We start from the raw sequence: 24,739 nt of genomic DNA, 5'->3' as shown, positions 1-24,739 counted from the left end.
GGGGACACCTCCTGGACAACGTCCAGCCAGTTAAGAAGCCCTGGGAAAACCACAGGGCAGAGTAGCCCCTGCTTGAGTAGATTCTTCTTAAAACTTCCCACCGATTTGGCCCTTGTTTACACATGCGTCTACCTTGGGATTATTAGAACTGTTTGTTTTTTTAAAAAAGGAAACTATTCCTGGTATTAGGACTTAATATACCTCCTAAGGCTCCAGATTGGGACAGATGATTCCAAATACGGCTCCTCCCTAGTTCAATCCTGCTGCTTTCTGAGAAAAGCTATTTATAAGCCGATTCTGAGCAAAGATGCATTTCCTCCCAGAGTTACAAAATGGCACTTTGTGCTCACCTTCCTCGTGTGAATTCCCTGGTACATGTGAGGGCTTTGGTGCTATGGCCTGATTAATGTGACACTACCTTATTAAGTAAGAAACAAAAGCAGAATGAATTTGTTAAGATGTGTGACTTATGTGACTAATAGCCTGCAGTGCATGTTTAATTAAAATGAAGGAATAGTATCTATTTCCCGGGTTAGGGATTAGACTAGTATGCCTTTGATCACTTAATGTGAAATACCAGTTTAAGACTTTGGTTTAAAATCCTTGAGTGCCTCTAGGAATATGCCAGAGAATTTGCTTTCATAAATCTCCCCAAAACTTCAGAGACAGGTGAGTCTTCCTACTTAATCATGGCTGCCAGCCTTAGTTCTCAGAAATGAGATTCCGTCCCAATACACACAAGTCATATAGGAATAATTTAAGACCGCCTCGAGAGGTATTTCAGTTGTTTGCTTGGCAGCCTCCTCGATGCATGGGAAAACATGTTGTGTTTGCTTCTGGAGCGGGTGGCAGTTTGAGTAATGCTGTGTGTTGACCACGTTTAGGGAAAAAATGGAAAAAGAGTGTAATAGAAGAACTTCTCAGATAGAAGCCCAGTTTCAGGCTGACCGTCAGGAAGTCACTGAGCGATGTGAAAGCGCTCTGCAAAGCCTGGAGGGGTGCCACCGCCAGGAGCTGCGGGACCTCCGGGAACAGCAACTGGAGGAGAAATCCCAGTGGGAGTTTGAGAAGGATGAGCTCACCCAGGAGCGCACAGAAGCCCAGGAGCTGCTGAAGGAGGCTCTTCAGAGGGAGAAAGCAACCTCTCTGGTCCTGACCCAGGAGAGGGAGGTACTGGAGAAGACGTACAAGGAGCATCTGAACAGCATGGTCATGGAGAGGCAGCAGCTGCTCCAAGACCTGGAAGACCTGCAGAAGGTGTCTGAAAGCCAGCAAAGCCTGCTGTCCAACCAGATACTCGAGCTGAAGAGCAGTCACGAGAGAGAGCTGAGGGACCGAGAACAGGTCCTGTGCCGGGCCGGGGCCTCCGAGCAGCTGGCCAGCCAGCGGCTTGAGAGGCTGCAAGCAGAATGGGACCGGGAGAGGCAGCAGATGCTGGCCAAGCTTCTGGCCATGGAGAGCGTCCACAGAGTGACCTTCGACAAAGCAGAACGAGAGAAGGCCGAGATGAGCATGGAAATCGCTAGGCTTCAGAACCAAATAAAGGTCATGCAACAGGCTGTGACTCCACTCTTCAGGCCTCAGGGTGGCTGCCCGGCGCCGGGAGGGGAGGAGGCAGAAGGAGACGGAGCCGTGTCCCTGCTTCAGCAAGGGGAGCAGCTTTTGGAAGAAAATGGAGATGTCCTCATGAGCTTGCAAAGAGCTCATGAGCGCGCGGTGAAGGAGAATGTGAGGATGGCCACTGAGATTGCCAGGCTACAACAGAGGCTACAGAAATTAGAGCCGGAGCCAATGGTGTCATCTTGTTCGGAGGAGCCAACTACCGAGTTTTTGGGAAATTCTGAAGAACAGACAGAGCCATTTTCATCGTATAACCGAAGGAAGCAAGCAGAGGATGTATCCGTGCAGCGCATCCCGAGTGCCCTGCAAGAGAACCTGGGGAGTTCGGGGGCAAGCTCTATTCAGAGACAGGAAGTCAAAATTGAGGAGTCTGAAACTTCCATAGAGAGTTTTTCTGAGCTGGAAAACAGTGAGGAGACCAAGACGGAATCCTGGGACCTAAAGAATCAGATTAGTCAGCTTCGGGAACAACTGGTGATTTTACGGGCAGATTGTGACCGAGCTTCTGAAAAGAAACAAGACCTACTTCTTGATGTTTCGATGCTAAAAAAGAAACTGAAGATGCTTGAGAGAATCCCCGAGGCTCCTCCCAAGTACAAGCTGCTCTATGAAGATGCTAGCCGGGAAAATGACTGCCTTCAGGAAGAGCTGCGAGTGATGGAGGCACACTACGACCAGGCCCTGGAAAACAACAAAGAGCTTACCGCAGAAGTTTTCAGGCTGCAGGATGAGCTGAAGAAAGTGGAGGGAGTGACCAAAACGTTCCAGAGCCTGGAAAAGAATTATGATGAGGTCAAGGCAGAAAATGAGGAGCTGAATGTTCTGGTTTTGAGGCTTCAAGGGAAGATTGCAAAGCTCCAAGAAAGAACAGTTCTGCAGCGTGACTCCTTCTCCTTGTGGGAAGCCCCTGTCAACAGCCTGGAGGTTGAGCTTGACCAGCAGGTGCTTGAGCTCAAACAAACGCTGGAAGAGAGCGCGCCCAAGGTTCTGCGTGCATGTCATATTATAGAAGAATGCCACCAAGCCAATGAGGGCCGTGAGCGGGAAAGCACACAGCTCCTAGAAAACGTAAAAGCACAGGAAATCACCTGGTTCCATGAAACAATTCGGACACATCAAGAAAAGCCCAAAGGACACAATCACGTTATCCTGGAGGAAAACACCGTTCTCCTAGGCCTTCAAAGTGAACGTTGTCAGCGTCAGGCTACCATAGCAGAGTTAGAACTGGAGAAGCAAAAGCTACAGGAGCTGACCAGAAAGTTGAGAGAGCGAGTCACTACTTTACTTAAGCAAAAAGATGCACCCTGTCAAGGAGAGAAGGAGGAGGAGCTGAAGGCAATGATGCAGGACCTGCAAATCATGTGCAGTGAGATGCAGCAGAAGGTTGAACTTCTGAGGTAATGTATGTACATTGTAGACTTCACAGAATCCCGCAGAGCGCCTGGTCAAACCTAACTTCCACTGCTTGCCGTGCCTAGAGAAACTAACCGGTTAGTCTTCAAGAAGAGAACAAATAACCTAGACTTCCTTTTGCTTCCGTGTCCTATTAACAAGTAGAATAACCTTGCCTCAGGCATTTCCTTCCTCGTAGCAAATAAATGCTTTTCGTATGGAGTGTGCAGGTTCATAATGGCGAGTGTTTGCTTCGTAACCACTGCATCTTCAGTGTATATTTTTAACTCTTCTAGCATCCACAGTATTTGGATGGATGGATAGCTACTATTTTGTTCAATATTAGTTACTTTCCTAATTTTTATGAAACATGAGAGTGAATGCCTTTTGTGTATTATTAACTTATTTGGTAGATAAGAACTCTCTTCCAGTACTAATATAGAAGAAAATGTGGCTTCTAGTTTTTTACTTATATCACTTCAAGTGCATGCCAATATCCATTATAAACAATAGAAATTTAAATTCTTGAATAATAAAGACAAAGGCAAAACAAATTTAAACCATTTTCCCCTTATTATGAAATACGGTTGCGTTAGTCTTCTAGCAATTTTTTTAAGAAAATTTGTACCTAGGCATGGTGGCATATGCTTGTAATCCTAGTACTTGGGAGGCTGAGACAGGAGGATTGCAGATTTGCGGCCAGCCTCAGCAATTTGGTGAAGCACTCTGCAACTTAGTGAGACCCTGTTTCAAAGTAAAAAATAAAAAGGGCTGGGGGTATAGCTCAGAAGTAGAATGCCCTGGTTCAATCTCCAATACCACAAAACAAACAGACAAAAAAAAAAAAATAAAACTTGTAAGCTATTACATTATGTTGGAAATATCTTAATGGTATAAAACAAGATCATTTAATTCTGAGTGTAGTTTTTTCTCTTCCTCGGACTCTTTTTAGTTCAAAACATCAGAATAGCATGTGTAAAATCACAAAGTACACAGTGTACATATTTTAGTGTGGCCCTTTGATTTATGTAGTACATTTTTTTCAGTGGTCCCGAGGGACCTAAAACTACACGGGAAAACTAAAGCTCATATAACTTGATAATTCAGCTATATTTATGTGGAGGGGGGAGGCCTTGAGACAGAGACAAATGAAGTCATTTGCTCAAAGCAATATGCCTGTCATTGAGAAAATCAACAACCAAAGTTGGCGTGAGTCTCAGTGCCCATCTCGTGCTCAAGGTTTTTTTAGCCACATTTCCCTAACATCTTTTAGTGAAATTCTTACTTCCCCAAAGAAGTGAATCAGTATGTCAGAACTTGATTTCCAAGTACTAAGAGACTATACTAATTTAGACTTCTCTTTTTAACTGGCATGAAATACTTTATTGGAAGTTACTAGAAAATATTTCCAAAGATGCCAGATGACTGCCTTGTTCTAACTTTTTTTAAAATCTTTATACTTCAGATATGAATCTGAAAAACTTCAAGAGGAAAATTCTATTTTAAGAAGTGAAATTACTACTTTAAATGAAGAAGATAGTGTTTCTAGCCTGAAATTAGGGAAATTAAATGGATCTCAGGAAGAACTGTGGTAAGACATAGTATACTTACATTTTCTTAAGATATTCTACAGTGACTAAGAGAAGTATTTAACTTTAATTTTTAAAGCCCAACTCCTAAATTACATTTCCATTTTTTTCCGTTAGGCAAAAAATAGAAACTGTAAAACAGGAAAAAGCTGAAGTTCAGAAGATGGTTGAAAATTTAAAGAAACAGGTAAGGAAACAGTATTTCCCAGTGTTTTTCGATTTTCAACTGTTCTCATTTTTTTATTTGAACATTATAAATGTACAGAGTAAGTAAATCTGTTACTAGAATAACATATTGCTATGGTAAGGTTGTAAATTCTGAGTTTGAAAATGGAAACTCACCTTACTAACTCTAAACTAGATTCCTGCTTTATTTTTTTTTTTTCAAAAAAATAATATATATATCCAGGCCCGGTGACACATGCTTGTAATCCCCGGGCTTGGGAGGCGGAGACAGGAGGATCGCGCAGGTTCGAAGCCAGCCTCACTGGCTTAAGAGACCCTGTTTCCAAATAAAATATAAAAAATAGGTCTGGGAGTGTAGCCCGGAGGTAGAAGGGTTCCATCTCCAGTACCAACAACAAAAAATTATAATAATAATACATATATTATTTCTAGATCCTACTAAGGGCTTAATGCAAGTTTTATAACCAGTAGGAGCAGGGAGGTGATACCTCTAAAACATATCCCTGAATGCTGGCCCTGGCCCTTGTGCAGTTTCAGTTAATGTTATCTCCTTCCTTTTTTCTCACCATATGAGTAAAAGCACAAAGTTAAGGACAGAATTTCACAGAGGATGCCAGCTAATTATCATTTTTTTCAGAGAATTATGATTTATTCAGATATCTTGCCATTCAATGCTCATTTTGTATAATCTTACACATATAGTTGAGCACGGGAAGACCATTTGAGAATAATCTGGAATAATCAAAAGACAAGGACATAATGGGAAGAGTGTTTTTAACACTCGAAACACCCAAGGAGTTAATATCTAAGATATATTTTATACTTATAAATAAATGGCAAATCTCAGTTGAAAAATTGGTAATCAGTATGAATGCTCAAATTGAGAAAAAAATAAAATGTATAAAATGATGGTTATCCTCATAGTGATTAAAGAACTTTAAACGAGATCCTTTTTTTTATTTTTTCCATCTACTGAACTGGCCAGAATTAAAGATTGGATCTTTAATTCCAGGGTAGAAGAGGGTGTGAAGAAATGAGAAATATATTAATAGAATAAATTGGTAGCACTCTAAGGAAGCCATTTGGGGGATCTATATTAAAACAAGAGTGTATATGCATGCCTTCTAACTCAACAAATATACTTCTAAAAAAAAGTTATTCTAGCTGGGCGTGGTAGCACATGCCTATAATCCCAATACTTGGGAGGCTGAGATGGGAAGACCCCAGGTTTGAGGACAGCCTCAGCAAGTAGCGAGACTCTCATCAACCTACCAAGACCCTGTTTCAAAATAAAAACAAAATAGGGCTGGGGGTATAGCTCAGAAGTAGAATGCCCCTGGGTTCAATCCCTAGTACCACACACAAAAAATCATTCTAAACACAAAATGCTATGATGTATACATGGATTTCCAAAAGATCATTTGCATTATGGAAGATCAAATGCATTATGGAAAATTTTGCTACATGGAAAATCCCACAGCCACTAAAGTATAGCATGTGGTGGTTTCTGCACACCCTAACTTGGAAAGATAAGCATCTGTAAGATATTATAAGTGAAAAAAGCAGGCTGTCCAAACATGAAATGATGTAATATTTTTCTAAAAAAAGAAAAGAATCTTTACATTTATATGAGCTTTATATATTCATAGGAAATGACCTAGGATTATGCATATCCAACTATGAAGAATGGGTAGCTCTAAAGAGTGGGATTAGCTGTGTCTTCTTCAAATGCTTCTGATTTGGTTAAATTTATAATGATGAGTATGTATTATTTTTGATACATTATACTTTTTTACACTTTACAGGGACAGGGGAAAATAGTCTCTAAATCTGTTTTTTGAGCAGAAGTAGGGTAACAAGTTTTTAAAACTTGTTTCAATTTTAATTAGATTTCAGATTTGAAAATCAAAAACCAACAGTTGGATTTGGAAAATGCAGAACTTAGCCAAAAGAACTCTCAAAATCAGGAAGAACTGCAAGACCTCAATCAACGTCTGGCAGAAATGCTATGCCAGCAGGAGGAAGAGCCAGAAAACAGTACATTCAAGGAATGGGAACAAGAAAAGTCTAATCTGAAAGAAGAACTGGAACACTGTAAAGTGCAGGTACTGACATATTCATTTTAAAACATATAATGGAAAGCTTGTATTAAATTTCTTATGAATAGCCAGGTATGGTGGTCCACACTTGTAATCCCAGCATTCGGAAGGCTGAGACCAGAGGATCACGGTTTGCGGACAGCCTCAGCTACTTAGTGAGGCCCTTTGCAACTTAGTGAGATCCTGTTTCAAAATAAAGAATAAAAAATAGGGCAGGAAGTGTAGCTTGGAGGTCGAATGCTTCTGGGTTCCATTCCCAGGCCCTCAAAAAAAAGAAAAGTAAGTAAAAAAATTTTCTTATAAATAACTTAGTAATTAAGACAGTGGCTACTGGCACATTGACATCTATTCCAGATACATAAGTGGGATAGAAAGTCTAGAGTCTTCTAAATACAAATTGATACTCAGTAAGATTAACCCTCTGTAATCTATGAGTTCATGTCCGTGGATACAACCGACCTCTGATCAGAAATATATTTTTAAGTTACATCTGAATTGAACATATACAGACTTTTTTCTTCTTATTCCCTAAACAGTATAGTGTAACAACTATTTGTGTAGCATTTGCATTGTATCAGGTATTGTAAGTAATCTAGAGATAAAGTATACAGAAGAATGTGAGTAGGCTATTTGCAAATACTTAGATATAAAGGACTTGATCTTCTGAGGATTGGGGTATCTATGGGCAGTCCTGGAACTAATTCCCAACAGATACCAAGGGATAACTATATGTAACAAGGTAACTTCTCAAACCACTAGGATAAAGGATTTTTTAATAAGTGGTACCTGGACAAGGGGATAGCTGTTTAGAAGTAGATGAAACTAAATCCAGACTTTGTAGCATACACAAGGGCAAACTCCATGTAACGAAAGGCTAGGACTCAAAAATCAGAGGCAATAAAAACTGATAATAAATATATATATATATATATATATATATATATATATATATATACACACACACACACACACACACACACACACACACACATATATACATATTTTTTGTGTGTGTGGTACTGGGGGTGGAACCCAGAGGCTTTCTACCTCCGGGCTATACTCCTAGACCTATTTTATACTTTATTTGGAAACAGGGTCTCACTAAGTTGCTGAGAGCCTCACTAAGTAGCTGAGGCTGGCTTCGAACCTGTGTGATCCTCCTGTCTCAGCCTCCCAAACGCTGGGATTACAAGCGTGTGCCACCACACCCAGCTTAAAACTGATTATATTTTTTAAAATTTGCATAGCAGAAAGCATAAAGTCCGTAAAAAGACAACTAAACAAACTTGGAGGAAATATTTACAACATATACTACAGAGAAAAAACTAATATTACTACAAGCAAGGAACTCTTAAAAATTAAGGGACATGACAAAATCTGATAGCAAAACAGGAAAGAAACTTGAACAAATAATTGATTAAAAAACAGAGCTAAGTGTGATGGCACACACTTGTAATCCCAGTACTTGGGAGGCTGAGACAGGAGGATCAAAGTTTCGCAGCCAGCCTCAGCTTCTTAATAAGGCCCCCGGAACTTAGTAAGACCTTGTTTCAAAATAAAGAATAAAAAATAGGATCGAGGGAGTAGCTCAGAGGTTCAATCCCCAGCACCTCAAATATATGTATGTGTATATATATACATATATACGTATATATGTAAAGTCCTTCAAACCTATGAAAAAATGTTCAGAATCACTCATTTTCAGAGAAATGCAAATTAAACAAAAGTGATACATAATATCTACCTAAAAGACCAACAGTGATTTTAAAATATGATAACATATTTTGTTGACAAGACGTTGGGAAAACATTTTCATATATTGCTGGTAAGGATAACAACTGTTATTATCCACATAGAGGTAAATCTGGCAAGACATAACAGAATTTTTTCTGTACTTTTGGCCAGGATTCTCACTTCTATTAGAGGGAGAGGGAGAGAGCTAGAGATGTGTGTTTGCATGGATACCCAGGTCTTGTTTTTCAAATACCATTCTCCTATAAAAGGAACCAGGAGTTCTTTGTAAATGATTGATTTTTTTTTTTTTTTTTTTTTTTTTTTTTTTTTTTTTTGGTGGTACTGGGGTTCCTGGAAGCCCTTCTACCTCTGGGCTACACTCCCAGACCTATTTTTATATTTTTATTTAGAAACAGGGTCTCCTAAGCCAGCGCGCGCGGCTGGCTTCGAACCTGCGCGATCCTCCTGTCTCTGCCTCCCAAGCGCGGGGATTACAAGCGTGCGCCACCACGCCCGGCTAAATGATTGATTTCAATGCTAGGGCAGAGAAAATAAAAAGTAAGCCTGGAATGTCTCATAGTACCAATAAAAAGAAAAAAAGTTAAAAAAAAGAGAGAGAGAGAGACAATGGCTGGGTATGGTAGCGTACTCCTGAAATCTCAGTACTTTGGCAGTTGAGACAGGAGGATTGCAGGTTCAAGGACAACCTCAGCAACTTAAACTCTTGGCAACCTATTGAGACCCTGTTTCAAAAACAAAAAATTTAGCTTCCGGGGACAGCATCTACAGGCACCCAAAATGGTCCAGCGTTTGACATATCGTCGTAGGCTTTCCTACAATACAGCCTCTAACAAAACAAGGCTGTCCCGAACCCCTGGCAACAGGATTGTTTACCTGTATACCAAGAAGGTTGGGAAAGCTCCAAAATCTGCATGTGGCGTGTGCCCAGGCCAGCTGCGTGGGGTTCGTGCTGTGAGGCCTAAGGTTCTTATGAGATTGTCTAAGACAAAAAAGCATGTCAGCAGGGCCTATGGTGGTTGCCTGTGTGCTAAATGTGTCCGCGACAGAATCAAGCGTGCTTTCCTTATTGAGGAGCAGAAGATCATTGTGAAAGTGTTGAAGGCACAAGCACAGAGAAAGCTAAATAAATGGATCTTCTTTGAGTAATAAAAATAAAAATAAAAATTTAAAAAGGGCCAGGGTTATAGCTGAGTAAAATGCCTCTGATTTTACCACTAAATATTAAATACCACTAAAATACCACTAAAAATTAAAAAAAAAAAAGATGAGACAGGTCGATAGGATACAGGCCTCAACCAGAAGATTTTTTTTTTTTTTTTTTTACATTTTTATTTGGAAACAGGGTCTCCTAAGCCAGCGCACGCGGCTGGCTTCGAACCTGCGCGATCCTCCTGTCTCTGCCTCCCAAGCGCGGGGATTACAAGCGTGCGCCACCACGCCCAGCAGAAGAATTTCTTAATAGAAAACTGGAACAATATGATCAGCAAAATAAATTTAGTATAGAGTAAAATAAATATAAAATAAATACAGGCTATAAATAATATGAGTTCACATTAATAAAAATTGATTAAGTAAATTGGGGAAGCCAGGCACAGTGGCACACACTTATAATCTGAGTACTTAGGAGGCTGACAGGAGGATCATAGGCCCAAGACCAGTACACAGAAACTTAGGAAGACTGTTTCATAATAAAAAATAAAGTAGGGCTGGGATCCCCCACCAGAAATAAATGAATAAATAAGAAGCAATAGCTCTTTGTTATAGAATTCTCGTTAATTAATAAACATAGAAAGAATAAAATAGAGCCGGGCATGGTGGCACACGCTTGTAATCCCCGTTTTGGGAGGCAGAGACAGGAGGATTGCACAGGTTCGAAGCCAGCTGTGCTGGCTTAAGAGACCCTGTTTCCAAATAAAAAGTATAAAATAGGTCTGGGAGTGTAGCCCGGAGGCAGAAGGGTTTCCAGGAACCCCAGTACCACAGAAAGGAAGGAAGGAAAAGAAGGAAGGAAAAAAAGGGAGGGAGGAAGGAAGGAAGAAAAAGAAGGAAGGAAGGAAGGAAATAGAAAATCATCCTTAGGCAAAAATATAGGTAATTATTATTGTTGCCAAAAACCCACTAATGCTAAAATTAATAAGCAAAAGTTTGGGAAAAAAGAAGTTGGTTAGTCTTAAAGTCTTTCTCCCAAGAGAAAGTAACTGTACAGTGGAGAAAAACATGCAAACTACCTGAGTAATCATATTTGTGCCATTTAAATGGAAAGCCTTTTAAAATAGTTTTGGTTATTTCCGTGGAATATAAACAAAAACCCAGCATGTCATCAAATTGCCATTATCGTTTCCTGAATGCTGCCTTCTGTGAATCTAGTAAGCTTCCCCAGCCTGAATGAATACGTCTGTTATTTGACTTTTTAATTTTTTTTCTTAGTCTTCTAGCTTAGTGTCTTCTCTGCAAGCAGAACTTTCCGAAGTTAAGATACAGACCCAGCTTGTGGAACAGGAAAACCTCATTCTCAAAGAGAAACTGGAGAAAATGCAACAAGTAAGGCTGTGCGCTGCTGCGGGGATGGATGATCCCCAAGTTTCTAGCCACCAACATCCTTCACAGCGAGTCCCCTCAACCAGCTTAGTCCTTAGCGAGTGGACCTGCAGTATGAGTCAGTTTGTAAGGCCTCCTATTGCTACTTCTCCACGTTTTGTTCCAGTTATGTGGCTTATTTATGTTGTAGATGCTAAAATTCTATTACTATAAATGAATACCAACCATTTCAGTACATAGACTTTGCTGTTCTACCCTCTCCCAAAACCAGGTGATAAAATAGCATTCGTTTGTTTAAAGAGGGTGACTTTCTTGTTCATTGCTTTCATGACTGTTTGCTCTCATTTGCGAGGACATAAATGAATCTGGTCCCTCTGACGTGTCTTCCTCATAGCAAGTCTGACTGTGGGACAGAATTATCAGGGGTGCATTCTCACTTGCAAATTTGGCTTTTGAAGCCTATTTCAAGGTTTCAAACAAAGGCTTAATTTTAAGTATAAAATTAAAATTCTACAAAACATTTTTCTAATTTATTCTTAACTAATTTTTATTATGCGTTAGAATCTTTTATTTGGAAAAGGTCTGTTTTATTTATTTATTTACTTTTTTTTTTTTTTTGGCGGGTCTGGGGATGGAATCAAGGGGCATTTGACCTCTGAGCTACACCCCCTGCCCTATTTTTTTATTCTTTATTTTGAAACAGAGTCTCACTAAGTTGCAGAGGGCCTCACTAAGTAGCTGAGGCTGTCCACAAACCGTGATCCTCTGGTCTCAGCCTCCCAAATGCTGGGATTACAAGCATGTGCCACCACGCCAGGCTAAGGTCTGTTTTATAATAGGTGAATATAAAAAAAATAGTGGTTCCACCTTTTTTGCTTCACTGACCAATTATGGTCACCTACCCTTCAATTATAAAAATAAAATATGTGTGTGTGTGTGTGTGTGTGTGTGCGCGCGCATGTATGTGTTACTAGAGATTGAATCTAGGAGCATTCTACCTCCAAGCTACACCACAGACCCTTCCTAAAATTTTGAAAAAAGTTCTCACTGAGTTGCTGAGACTGGCCTTAAATCTGCAATCCTCTTGTCTCAGCCTTCCAAGTACTTGGGTTACAGGAGTGTGCCGCCACACCTAGCTCTTTTACCTTTTAGAAGTCTGTTGCTCCCTACAAAATAGTAGTGGTCAGTTCCAACTGTATAGCATGGGAAATGTGTGCTTTGTGACTCTGCAAAGCCAGAGAACAGAGGAAAGGAGCAGAGCTGGGAGGAGAACATGGTGAGGAGAGAATTCAGCACAGCTGCATTGCGCAGCTTGGAGAGGCAGGGTGCGTAGGGTGGGCTGAGGGGGAAGCAGTGAGCTCTGTCTGCATATGGTAGGAGCTTGTTTCCTCGGGCGCTGCGTGTCCTGTATAAGGTCATGGCGGCCCATCAATGGTGCCAGCAGCTTGGACCTCAAATGCATCTGCCATCTGTACGATATCACAGTTTATAGCTTGCAAAGCACTTCTACCTTTATTATCTATTGTTCTGAAAAGAAACACAGATAGGATGAGTAGCAGTCACCTGCCAACTTGGAAACATCCAAAATGGTTTCAAGCTTTCTGGGTGTTTGCAAGGCGAGGAGGCAAGGTAGTGCATAAAGGAGAAGAGCATTCTTTATGCCAGTGGCCTGGGACCTTAAAGTGCAATTTCATGCTCCTTCTGACTTGTTCAGAAGATGAGATTCAATCAATAAAGTCTTATTTGGGCATAACTATTTTCTAATACTTTTTTTTGCGAATCTGGGGATGGAACCCAGGGGCATTTGACCTCTGAGCTATACACCCCCTGCCCTATTATTTATTCTTTATTTTGAAACAGGGTCTCACTAAGTTACAGTGGACCTCACTAAGTAGCTGAGGCTGTCTGCAAACCACGATCCTGCGGTCTCAGCCTCCTGAATGCTGGGATTTCAAGTGTGTGCCACCACGCCCGGCTTTAGTTGCTAATAATTTATTGGTGTATTGTAATCATACATCTTGATGAGGTACAGGTCGGTAGAGGCATGCACTCACTTTGCCCTCCCTCCAGTGCCTATTCCCTCCCCCTTCCCTCCTTCACATGTTCAGCATAGTGACTGACTTTGATAATCACATGTGAATGCACATCATGCGCCTTAGGGCCTTGGCTCTTGCCCCTCCCATCCCCTCAGTTAGGTCACCTTCTTTACTCATCTGTGGCCTCTCCTTCTTCATCTAGAGTCCCTTTGATGTCCCATTTTCTCCCTAGCTTCCACATATTAGGGAGAACATCTGACTTTTCACTTTTTGTGACTGACTAATATCACTTAGCATAATGTTCTCCAGTTCCATCCATTCCCCTGCAAATGACATAATTTTGTTCTTCTTTATGGCTGAGTAAAATTCCATTGTGTACCTATCCCATAGCTTTGCAAGCCATTCATCTGTTGATGGACATCTTGGCTGGTTCCATAGTAGCAACTGTGAATTGTGCAGCTGTAAACATAGATACATATGCATTAGTTTGGTAGTTTGGTTTCCATTCTTTTGGGTAGATACCCAGAAGTGGTATTGCTGGATCACATGGTAGGTTCATTCCCATTTTTTTGAGGATTTGCCATACTGTTTTCCAAAGTGGTTAACACTAATTTGCAATCCTACCAACAATGTATTAGAGTTCCCATTTCTCTACATTCTTGCCAGCATTTGTTGTTGTTTTTTTAATGATTACCATTCTAATTGGGGTTAGGCAAAATGTCAGGGTACTTTTGATTTGCATCTCTCTGATTGCTAATGATGTCAAACACTTTTTCATACATTTATTAGCCATTTGTATTTCTTCTTTTGTGAATTGCCCATTTTTTTAGGTTATTTGTTTTCTTAGCAGTGAGTTTCTTAAATTCTCTGTATATAGATATTAGTCCTCTGTGGGAGGAGTAACTGGCAAAAATCTTCTCCCATTTTGTTGGCTCTGTTGAGGTTCTTGATAGTTTTCTTTGCTGCACAGAAACTCTTCAGTTTAATGCAATCCCATGTATCTGTCCTCCTTTTAATTTCTTGTGCCTTTGGGGTCTTGTTGAGAAAGTTTTTACCTATGCCTATGTGTTGGACCTGTACCCTTTTTGAGGAGCTTCAAGGTCTCTGGTATAATTTCCAGGTCTTTGACCCATCTTGAATTGATTCTTTTGCAGGGTGAGAAAGTGGGGTTTATTTTCATTTTTTCTGCATATGGTTAACCAGCTTTGCCAACACCATTTGTTTAAGAGGCTATCTTTTCTCCAGTGTATTTTTTGGCCCCTTTGTAAAAAATCAATTGGCTCTAAGTGTGCAGATTTATTTTTGAGTCTTCTATTTTGCTCCATTGGTCTATGTGTCTGGTTTTATGACAATACCATGCTGTTTTTATTACTGTGGCTTTGTAGTACAGTTTGAAGGTCAGATATGGTGATGCCTCCTGCATGGTTCTTACGGCTGAGAACTACTTTTGTTATTCTGGGGTTTTTTTTGTTCCAAATGAATTTAATTTTTGGTAATTGGCATTACATTGACACTATAGATTACTTTTGGATGAATGGCTATTTTGGAGCTGGTGTCATAACTATTTCTAAACCCAAATGTGAAAGAACTTAAGATAGGGAATAGAAAGATAACCATATCATAATGGTAATAAAGAATAGAAATGTGAACGAATAGAAAGATAACCATATCATAATGGTAATAAAGAATAGAAATGTGAACGAATAGAAAGATAACCATATCACAATGGTAATAAAGAATAGAAATGTGAACGTCCAAGGCATGTGAGAATAGTTAAAAACGTATAAACTGGGAAAGGGTTGGAATGTAAGAAACAAGCAACCTCTTTCAAGCAACAGTTCCCAACCCAAGGACATTCAACAATGTCTTGGAACATTTTCAGTCTTTGCAAATGGGATAATAGACTGGCATCTGGGGGGTAAAGCCAGAGATGCTGTGGAACCTCCTCCAGCACACGACCCAACAGTCCCAGCAACAGAATTATCCAGCACAAATTGTCAACAGTACCAGTGTCGTTACTGGAAAGTCTGACTTACCTGGATTCCATGAAATGGAAAGGCAGAAGCCAGTGCCCACACCAGCAATGTGTCCTGGCAAGTCAGCTTAGTCCAAAGTGAAGGACATAGGGAACTAGCGCACACTGATTGTTTTTAATCCTTAAACTTCCCTTGTGTTGATAACCTTGTATATGATTCACTCCAGTTCTACATTATTGACTTAACTCAAGTTTTTTGTTGTTTTGTTTTGTTTCTTAATGGTACTGGGGATTGAAGCCAGGGCTTCAATTTTGCTACACCCCTAGCCCTATTTTATTTTTTAAATTTTTATTTAAATATAAAAATAATAAAGAAAATAAATAAATAAAATAAAATATAAAAATAATAGGGCTGGGGGTGTAGCCTGGAGGTAGAATGCCCCTGGGTTCAATCCTCAGTACTGCCAAAAAGAAAAAAAAAAAAAACTTGAGGAAAACATAATTCCCTCTATGTGCACAAGTTAAGTCAATGGCAGAATGGCAGTGTGTTGTTTCAACCTGAAGGTAGGATGGAAAGCCAGGCTCATTATTTAATGATGTCTGTCTGAGTCCATCTGAACAGATATTTTGGCAGTCCAGTAGGGAACAGAGAGAAGCTAACAAGGGACACTTTGTTAAAGCTAATTATAGTCTTCTAGAGTTTATATGTCCTCTGAAGTGTCTACAGATAGGGAAATCTCAGCAGCCATGAAAATGCCCTGTTTACAAACACCTCTTTCTGAATGCAGTCAGGGCTGATGGGAGGCACATCTGTTTATCTCTTCCAGCTGCACAAATATCCTGACCTCTCTGACTTCCAGCAAAAACTTTCTAGTGTTCTAAGCTACAACGAACAGCTGCTGAAAGAAAAAGAAGCTCTAAGTGAAGAATTAGACAGCTGTGTGGAGAAGGTAGGAATAATAATGGGACTTCAGCATCATCGCAGATTGTGTACCAGATGAACATTTCTCTATGGGCTCTGGACCATATGCCTCCTATATAAGCTTTATTATTTTAGAGTTTGCTGGAACAATATGCCAGCTGGCACTCTATGACCTTGGAGCTCTTGAGATCAAGGTTATAACATTATCACATTTTAATATATCAGGAGGCTACTAATATATAACATGTATCCTGTTATTCTTCTATATAATATAAATGTTCTTTTAATCATCTGACATCCTTTTTATAGACACTTTTTTCTATCATATTTTCTCTAGCAGATCCAAAATCACTGCCTTCTTCCTCACCTACCTCATGGGCATTCTGAATTTGCATGTTAAAGTATGCTCTTGAAATTCCTAATTGCCTTCTGGCCCACCATTTTCCACCCTCAAAATATAAGGCAATGGGAAGTGAGGTGTGGTGGTGCCTGCCTGTAAGCACAGTAGGTGGAAAGCTGAAACAGGAGGATTGAAGGTTTGAGACCAGCCTCAGCAATTTAGCGAGATTCTCAGCGACCCATTTAAACCCTGTTTCAAAACAAAAAATTAAAAAGAGCTGGGAGTAGCTCAGAGGTAAACCCCTTGGTTCAATCCCCAGGGCCACCAAAAACAATATAAAGATAGATATAGATATAGATATAGATACAATATAGATATACATACATATAGATATTTATGGCAGCAAGAAAAAGTATTGGAAAACCCCAAAATAGAGGAGACTCCTCAGAAGTAGAAGAGTTAAAATTATTTCTCTGTGTGTGTGTAGGGGTGGGGAGGTACTAGGTTTTAAATCCAGGGCATTCTACCTCTGAGCAACACTCCCAGCCCTATTTTACTTTTAATTTTGAAACGGCCTTGCTCACTTACTGAGAGTCTCCCTGAATTGCTAAGGCTGGCCTCGAACCTGAGATCTTACTGTCTCATCTGTGTCAGCGTGTGACGCCACACCCAGCTTTCTTTATTCTACCTTGCCATGTCCCCCCATCCCTTATGTAGATGATACTTGTTCTTGACAGCGTAAATGGAGACCTATAAATTGAGGCTAGGCGTCTTTGCAAAAATGCCCTCCTACCTTTCTTGTCTTCCCGACACAGTTGGCAAAATCCAGACGGTTGGAGCACAGAATCGCCGCAATGAAGGAGGAGCAGAAGGCTTGGGAGCACCAGAATGAGAGCTTGAAGTCGCAGCTGGTCGCCTCACAGGAAAAGGTATGTGGTCCATTCTCTCATCTCCCTACGAACTTTTCCCTGAATATCCCAGCAGAAATCCCAGTGGAAAGAATGTGGGGGTGGCCCCAGAGGGCTCAGAATGATTCCCTAGGACCCAATTTGACACACCTTCACAAATGGCAAAATGGTGTAGATAATACTTTCCCCAAAGTTCATTAGTTATGACGTTACTCAATTATGAAAGCTTGAGAATAGAATATTCAAGTGACTGCTTATTCCCAATATAAAAATAAGATTTCTGAAGCAAGTTCATGCCCTACTGAAGTTTAAATGTCTCAATCAAAAATCTTCTTACAAATTAAAAGTTTGTAATTGGAGCCAGGCGCAGTAATATATACGTATAATCCCAGTATTTGGGAGGGTGAGATAGGAAGATCACAAGACTCTTAGCAATTTAGTTAGACCCAGTTTCAAAATAAAAGGTCTATGCGTGTAGATCAAAGAAAGCTCCACTATCAAAAAAATTTTTACTTGAAATTTGAGATATTACTGTGAAGTAAGATTGAATACATACTATTTTCAATGAAGAGGTTCTTTACAATCCAATACGCAGGCTGAAACATAGTTTCCACAAGGTTCATTAAGCCATCTTTGGTTCATGACATCACTTGGCAATCTACCAGATGACCGTTATCAACAAGACCATGCTCCAGGCATTGTTTATCATCTTTCTTTCTTTCTTTCTTTCTTTCTTTCTTTCTTTCTTTTCTTTTCTTTTCTTTTCTTTTCTTTTCTTTTCTTTTTTTTTTTTTTTGGTGATACTGGGGGTAGAACCCAGGGGCTTTCTAACTTCAGGCTATACTCCCATACCTATTTTATATTTTATTTGGAAACAGGGTCTCACTAAGTTGCTGAGAGCCTCACTAAGTAGCTGAGGCTGGCTTCGAACCCATGTGATCCTCCTGTCTCAGCCTCCCAAGCGCAGGGATTACAAGCGTGCGCCACCACGCCCGGCTTTGTTTATCATTTTTCTAAATACAGTTTAACATCCTGTAATTGAATGTAATAGTCTGGATTTCCACTGAGCTACTAAAAAGAGAACCGGAAGCCAGGCAGGGTGGCTCACACCTGTAATTCTAGCTTTTGGGAGGCTGAGACAGGAGGATTGCAGGTGTGAGGTCAGCCTCAGCAACTTTGATATAGCCCAGAGGTAGAATGCCCCTGGGCTCAGTCCCCTGTACCTAAATAAGAAAATAGAGAACTGACACAGTAAAAAGAAACAGAAGGACCTTATCATACTTAAGTCCTGGTTTATCTACCCCTGGACATGCTGGAGTTGAGACCATGAGAGTCTGTGTAGCATTCAATGTAAGATTGTTTTATTGGGCAGGTTCAGAGTTTAGAGGATACCCTGCAGAGCGTAAACCTTCAAATGTCCCAGATTAAATCCGACCTCCGGGTGACTCAGCAAGAAAAGGAGATTTTAAAACAAGAAGTGATGTCTTTACACCATCAACTTCAGAATGCTGGTGACAAGGTAATTTCTTTTTTAACTGAGGCATAAATTATAAGGAACACAGTTTTTATTCCACAACTTGATCATCTTGCATCTAGACGTGTATGTATACATAAATATATATATTTTACCTATAGGTGTGTTTCTTAATGTGTTTGTATAACCACTATTTAGGTCAAAACAGAGATCATTTCTGGCACCCCAGCTGACTCTCAAGTCCCCTCCCCTTGAGAACCCCAAAGAATTCACTTTTTTTTTTAAGAGAAGGCTTTTTAAGCTAGTTTTTTGTTAATTAGTACATAAGAATTTACAGAATAATGGGTTTCATTGTGATGTTTTCATACATGCATATAATATACTTTGATCCTTATTTCAGATGTATCGAAAGAAGTGATAGAGCTGTATTATCTAGTAGTTCTGGCTTTAGATATTTGAAGAACCTCCATACTGATTTCCATAGTAGTTGATAGTTTACATTCTCCACAGTGTGTAAGGCTTCCTTTTACCCCACATCCTCACCAACATTACTTCCGTTTGTATTCTTGATAAGAGCCTGACTGGGGTAAGATGGAATCTCAGGGTAGTTTTGATTTACATTTCCTCTGGTGACTAAAGATGTTAAACATTTTTTCCTATAATTATTGACCATTTATAATGCTTTTGAGAAGGGTCTACTCCGTTCATTTGCCCAATTGTGTGTGTGTGTGTGTATTTGTATGTGTGTAAGTTTTTATGGGTTTGTACATGTTCCTGATATTAATCCTCTGTCAAAGGTTTTCCATCATTCTGTAGGCTGTCTCACTCTCATTTTTTTTGCTGTGCAGAGGCTTTTAATTTGATGTAATTACATGTGTTGATTCTTGCTGCTATTTTCTGAGTTAATGGAGTCCTATTCCAGAAGTCATTGTCTGGGTCTTTGACTTTTTTTGTTGTTTGTTTGTTTGTGGTACTGGGGTTCCCGGAAGCCCTTCTACCTCCGGGATACACTCCCAGACCTATTTTATATTTTTATTTGGAAACAGGGTCTCTTAAGCCAGCGCGGCTGGCTTCGAACCTGCACGATCCTCCTGTCTCCGCCTCCCAAGCGCGGGGATTACAAGCGTGCGCCACCGCGCCTGGCATGGGCCTTCGTCTTTAATGGCATCCCCTGTGCTTTTTTTTCTAGCAGTTTTAAAGTTCCAGGTCTTATACTTAGGACCTTGACCCATTTTGAGTTTATTTTTGTACTAGGTGAGAGATAGGAATCTAGTTTCAGTCCCCTACGTTTTCCTAGCACCATTTGTTAAAGAAGCTGTCTTTTGCCAGGTGTGGTGGTGCATGGGAGGCTGAGACAGGAGCCTCACAGGTTTGAGGTCAGCCTCAGCAACATAACAAGATTCTTAGCAATCTAGCAAGACTCTGTTTCAAAAGCTAAAAAATTTAAAAGGACTGAGGGTGCCCAGCATTTTGTCCACTTCGTCATGCATGAAGTCAGTTATTGAAGAATTAGGAACTTTTAGCGGCATCATATTGCCTTGATTTTTTTCAAGTTCCTCATGTCCCTGTGTTGAGATTTGCGCATCTTCTAGGCTGGATAGTTCATCCACTGTTACGTGAGAATCTCCGTAGTGAACAGCTTTCCCTTCCTGATGTTCCCTGGCTCGGGCTGTATCTCAGCCTCAGAGAGCCCTCAGTGTCCCAGAGCACTAAGAGGGGAGGATAACCACCAGAGACAGCATCAGCTTCACAGCAGAGCCGTGTCAGCATGTAATAAAAGCCCACTAGAAACTATCGCCATAACCCCACCAGCCAGCGAGAAGAAAGGGGCAAATAATCGCCTAGCATGAGCCAGGAGAAAAGCCAATTAAAGAATTTCTAAAATGCATAAAGTTAGATAAAAGTATGAGAAAACAAATAAGAAACAAAACAACATAGAGCACAACGAAAGCAGAAGTTCGGAGGAGGTAGAATGCCCCTGGGTTCAATCCAGAAAAAAAAAAGCAGAAACAAATGAGGCCAAGATTCCTCCTTCCCAAAGGATCTGAAAAGGGTACATTGCTTCCTAGGACTTCTAATTTTAGAACCTGCCAGTTACTGGGTTAGAGTCAGGCTAAAGTTCAGCGGGTTCCTCCTGGGTTGGGCCCTCTGCAGGCCAGGCTCCACCCCTCCTCCCCTCCAGCAGGTGCAGGGGCAGAGTCGTCTCCTGCGGGGCTGAATTTACTCCTGCTGCCTGTTTATTGGTCCCCCCCAACCCCCCCCGGGGATGAGGCATGGTTTCCATAGTAATCCCTGTAAGACCTAACTGGGTTGCAATTGCATACCCTTGAATCTGAGACCCGAGACCCTCAGTCAGTGCACTGGGGGCTTTGCCCTGTCCACTCTGCAATGGTGTATCCTCTGAACACTTCTGAGCATGGAGGAGTGACCAAGTCCAGGGGACCTGGGAGCTGTAGGCATGAAGTATTCTACCAGTCCCCGTGGTATTCCTGGACCCAGCCCCCTTTCAAATCCATACAACTGGTTTCCATCCTTGTCAGGACAGTCAAACTGAGTGTGTGTGTGTGTGTGTGTGTGTGTGTGTGTTGCTGGGGATTGAACCCAGGGGCATTCTACCTCCAAGCTATACCCCCTACCCTATTTTATTATTTTATTTTGGAACAGGGTCTTGCTATGTTGATGATAATCTCACTATTTGCTGAGCCTGTCCTTGAACCTGCAATTCTCCTGTCTCAGCCTCCCAAGTACTGGGATTATAGATGTGTACCACCATGCCTGGTTCAAACTGACACGTGTGTGTGTGTGTGTGTGTGTGTGTTACTGGGAATTGAACCCAGAGGGATTCTATTTCCAAGCTCCACCCCCAGCCCTATTTTTTATTTTTTATTTTGAAACAGGGTCTCACTAAATTGCAGAGGGCCTCACTAAGTACCTGAGGCTGGCCACAAACCTATGATCCCCCTTCTCAGCTTTCCAAGCGCTGGGATTACAGGCGTGGGCCACATGCCCTGTTCAAACTGGCATTTTAAATGGCGATGCCTTCTGCCTCCCTCTGTCCGGCAGGTTGCACTTCCCAGCGTTCCGAGCTCTCAATGGACTGGTCCACAGCCACTTTCTTAGGCACAAACTGACTCTCAGGGAGGGTGTCCACTGAGCTGTGAGGAGGGGAGGTGGACTTCTGTACCCTCTGCCACTCTAGGTCAGGGGTGCCTGTTTCTGGACTTCATATGAATGGAACTATAGTAATACTAGAAGGGGTAAATGTTTTCATTGAACAAGTCAAAAAACATGGCTGATCATGAAATTATGGCATCTACACTCAATGGAATCAGTCTTCCATCATAAAGAAGAACACAGTTATGTCATTTACAGGAAATGGGCGGGCCTAGAGAGGATTATGCTGAGATTAGCCAGTCACAGAAAGTAACGAGTAGTGTGTTTCCACTCATATTTGGAAAGTAAAGAGAAACTGGGAAACAAAGAGGACTTCAGATAAATGAGGGGAGATGGTAATAGAATAGTGGAAGGGAGCCGGGCGTGGCAGCGCACGCTTGTCATCCCAGCATTTGGGAGGCTGAGACAGGAGGATCTCGGTTCATGGCCAGCCTCAGCTACTTAGTGAGGTCCTCCGTAACTTAGTGAGACCCTGTTTCAAAATAAAGAAGAAAAAATGGGGCTGGAGGTGTAGCTCAGAAGTAGAATGCCCCTGGATTCAACCCCTAGTACCTAAAAAAAAAAAAAAAAAAAAAAAAAGTGGAAGGGGATTTGGAGGGGAGGGAGGAGAGGTGAAAGGAAATATCTGATGATGGAGATAGTTCAAATAATCCTTCGTTCATGTAAGAATTTATAGATATTAATGTAAATATAATATTATGTATCGGAAGGAGAGGGAGTGGGGGGGCAGAGGGAAACACAAGTGCCGTGTGCATATGTGTCTCTGTTTGCTCTCACCTTATTATAATGCATAATTATAAGGCACCAATAAGAAAATAAAATAAAAACATGCCTGAAATTACTTCTGTAGTAATAAATAACTAAGATATGAGCATTCATGTGGCTCTAAAAATATTAAGCCAAGAAAACCATTGCAAGAAATTAATCAAGGAATACACAGAGGGTCTGAAAAGAAATATAATTGCATAGGTAATAGTACGGAATTTTAGGAGGTAATTGTTGCTATGATATCAGAAACCCAAGAAGAGCTGGTTAACGGCCTTAGCTGGCTCAATCACAGCATTCGGGAGGCTGAGATCAGAGGATTCTCAAGACACCCTCAGCCTCACTAAGTGTGCAAGAAATTAATCAAGGAATACACAGAGGGTCTGAAAAGAAATATAATTGCTCAGAGATACAATGCCCCTGGGTTCCATCCCCAGTACCACAAAACAAACAACCATACATACATACATACATACATACATGTCAATCTTTAGGTAAAAGTTAAGATTTTGTCCTATAATAAAAGTAGACACTGGCCCGGGCATGGTGGCGCACTCTTGTAATCCTGGCGCTTGGGAGGCAGAGACAGGAGGATCATGCAGGTTCAAAGCCAGCCACACTGGCTTAAGAGACCCTGTTTCCAAGAATAAAATAGGTCTGGGAGTGTAGCCTGGAGGTAGAAGGGCTTCCAGGAACCCCAGTACCACCAAAAAAAAAAAAAAACACAAAAAACAAAAAACAAACAAGTAGACACTGGTCGGGCATGGTGGTGCATGCTTGTAATCCCAGCATTCAGGAGACTGGAGGATCGTGGTTCAAGGACAGCCGCAGCTACTATTTAGTGAGGTGTCTTGCAACTCAGACTGTTTTGAAATAATGAATAATAAAAAAAAAAAAATAGGGCTGAGGATGTAGCTCAGAGGTAGAATGCCCCTGGGTTCCATCCCTAATACCACAAAAAAATAAAAATAGATACTAAGTTATTTTATCTCTTGGTGGTTCTTTGTTTTAAAATTAAGACAGTTCCTATTTTATTTATTTATTTATTTTTTGGTGGTACTAGGGGTGGAACCCAGAGGCTTTCTACCTCTGGGCTATACTCCCAAACCTTTTTTGTATATTTTATTTGGAAACAGGGTCTCACTAAGTTTCTGAAAGCCTCACTAAGTAGCTGAGGCTGGCTTCGAACCCGTGCGATCCTCCTGTCTCAGCCTTCCAAGCACGGGGATTACAAGCGTGCACCACCACACTCGGCTTGACAGTTCCTATTTTAAAAAGCACTTCTGAAGCCGAGCATGGCAGCATACATTTGTCATCCTAAGTATTTGGGAGGCTAAGACAGGAAGATCACGGGCTCACAGCCAGCCTCAGCTACTTAGTGAGACCCTGTTTCAAAATAAGGAATAAAAAATAGGGCTGGGATCGGACGTGGTGGCACATGCTTGTAATCCCCGCACTTGGGAGGCAGAGACAGGAGGATCATGCTGGTTCGAAGCCAGCCTTGCTGGCTTAAGAGAGCCTGTTTCCAAATAAAAATATAAAATAGGTCTGGGAGTGTAGCCCAGAGGTAGAAGGGTTCCATCCCCAGTACCACACACACACACACACAAAAAAAAAAAAAAAAAAAAATAGGGCTGGGTGGTTGGGGGTGTAATTCAAAGGTAGAATGCCCCTGGGCTCCATCCTTGTACTGCAATATCAATCAATCAATCAATCATTTCTGGACTGACTTTTTTCTCAAAATGAGATTTTTTTTTTCTTTTTTATGTTTAGCCTTATGGAGTTGTAATACCTTTTTTGTTTTTTTAACTACAAATACTTGGGTAACACAAAACATATTTCTAAATCCAGGCCTCAATTCCATGGACAGTTTGTGCTTTGGATTCTGAAAAGGGATGTGATTGCATATGTAAAAATAAAATTCGAGTTTGTCTTGTGAAAACTTTTAGCAGAGCCTTTCAGTGTC

The 24,739-nt window shown here is 40.9% G+C and overlaps 2 protein-coding genes across 6 annotated transcripts in view; both read left to right on the top strand.

Annotated features, from left to right (window-relative positions):
• The window catches only part of NIN (ninein), a gene marked incomplete at both ends in the record, with an annotated part of 106,246 nt that overhangs the window by 59,887 nt on the left and 21,620 nt on the right, over positions 1–24,739 (top strand). For 4 of the 5 annotated variants that reach the window (XM_080708090.1, XM_080708089.1, XM_080708092.1 and 1 more), the window contains 8 exons: positions 885–3,017; positions 4,478–4,603; positions 4,719–4,788; positions 6,677–6,892; positions 11,069–11,182; positions 16,018–16,140; positions 17,268–17,381; positions 18,733–18,879. In XM_080708090.1, coding sequence (XP_080564216.1) covers positions 885–3,017; positions 4,478–4,603; positions 4,719–4,788; positions 6,677–6,892; positions 11,069–11,182; positions 16,018–16,140; positions 17,268–17,381; positions 18,733–18,879 — 3,043 coding nt within the window. The remainder of the gene's footprint in view (positions 1–884; positions 3,018–4,477; positions 4,604–4,718; positions 4,789–6,676; positions 6,893–11,068; positions 11,183–16,017; positions 16,141–17,267; positions 17,382–18,732; positions 18,880–24,739) is intronic. The other variant, XM_080708093.1, reaches the window with a different exon arrangement.
• Positions 9,406–9,787, top strand: LOC308271514 (large ribosomal subunit protein eL34-like; the record flags this gene model as incomplete). Its single annotated transcript, XM_080707903.1, has 1 exon — positions 9,406–9,787. The coding sequence occupies exon 1, from the start codon at positions 9,419–9,421 to the stop codon at positions 9,785–9,787; it is 369 nt and encodes a 122-aa protein (XP_080564029.1). The 5' UTR covers positions 9,406–9,418.

The sequence above is a fragment of the Muscardinus avellanarius genome (assembly GCF_963383645.1).
Source record: "Muscardinus avellanarius genome assembly, chromosome: 12".
Lineage (NCBI taxonomy): Eukaryota > Metazoa > Chordata > Mammalia > Rodentia > Gliridae > Muscardinus > Muscardinus avellanarius.
Note: the sequence above shows the minus strand (reverse complement) of the source record. Positions and strands in the feature narration are given on the sequence as shown.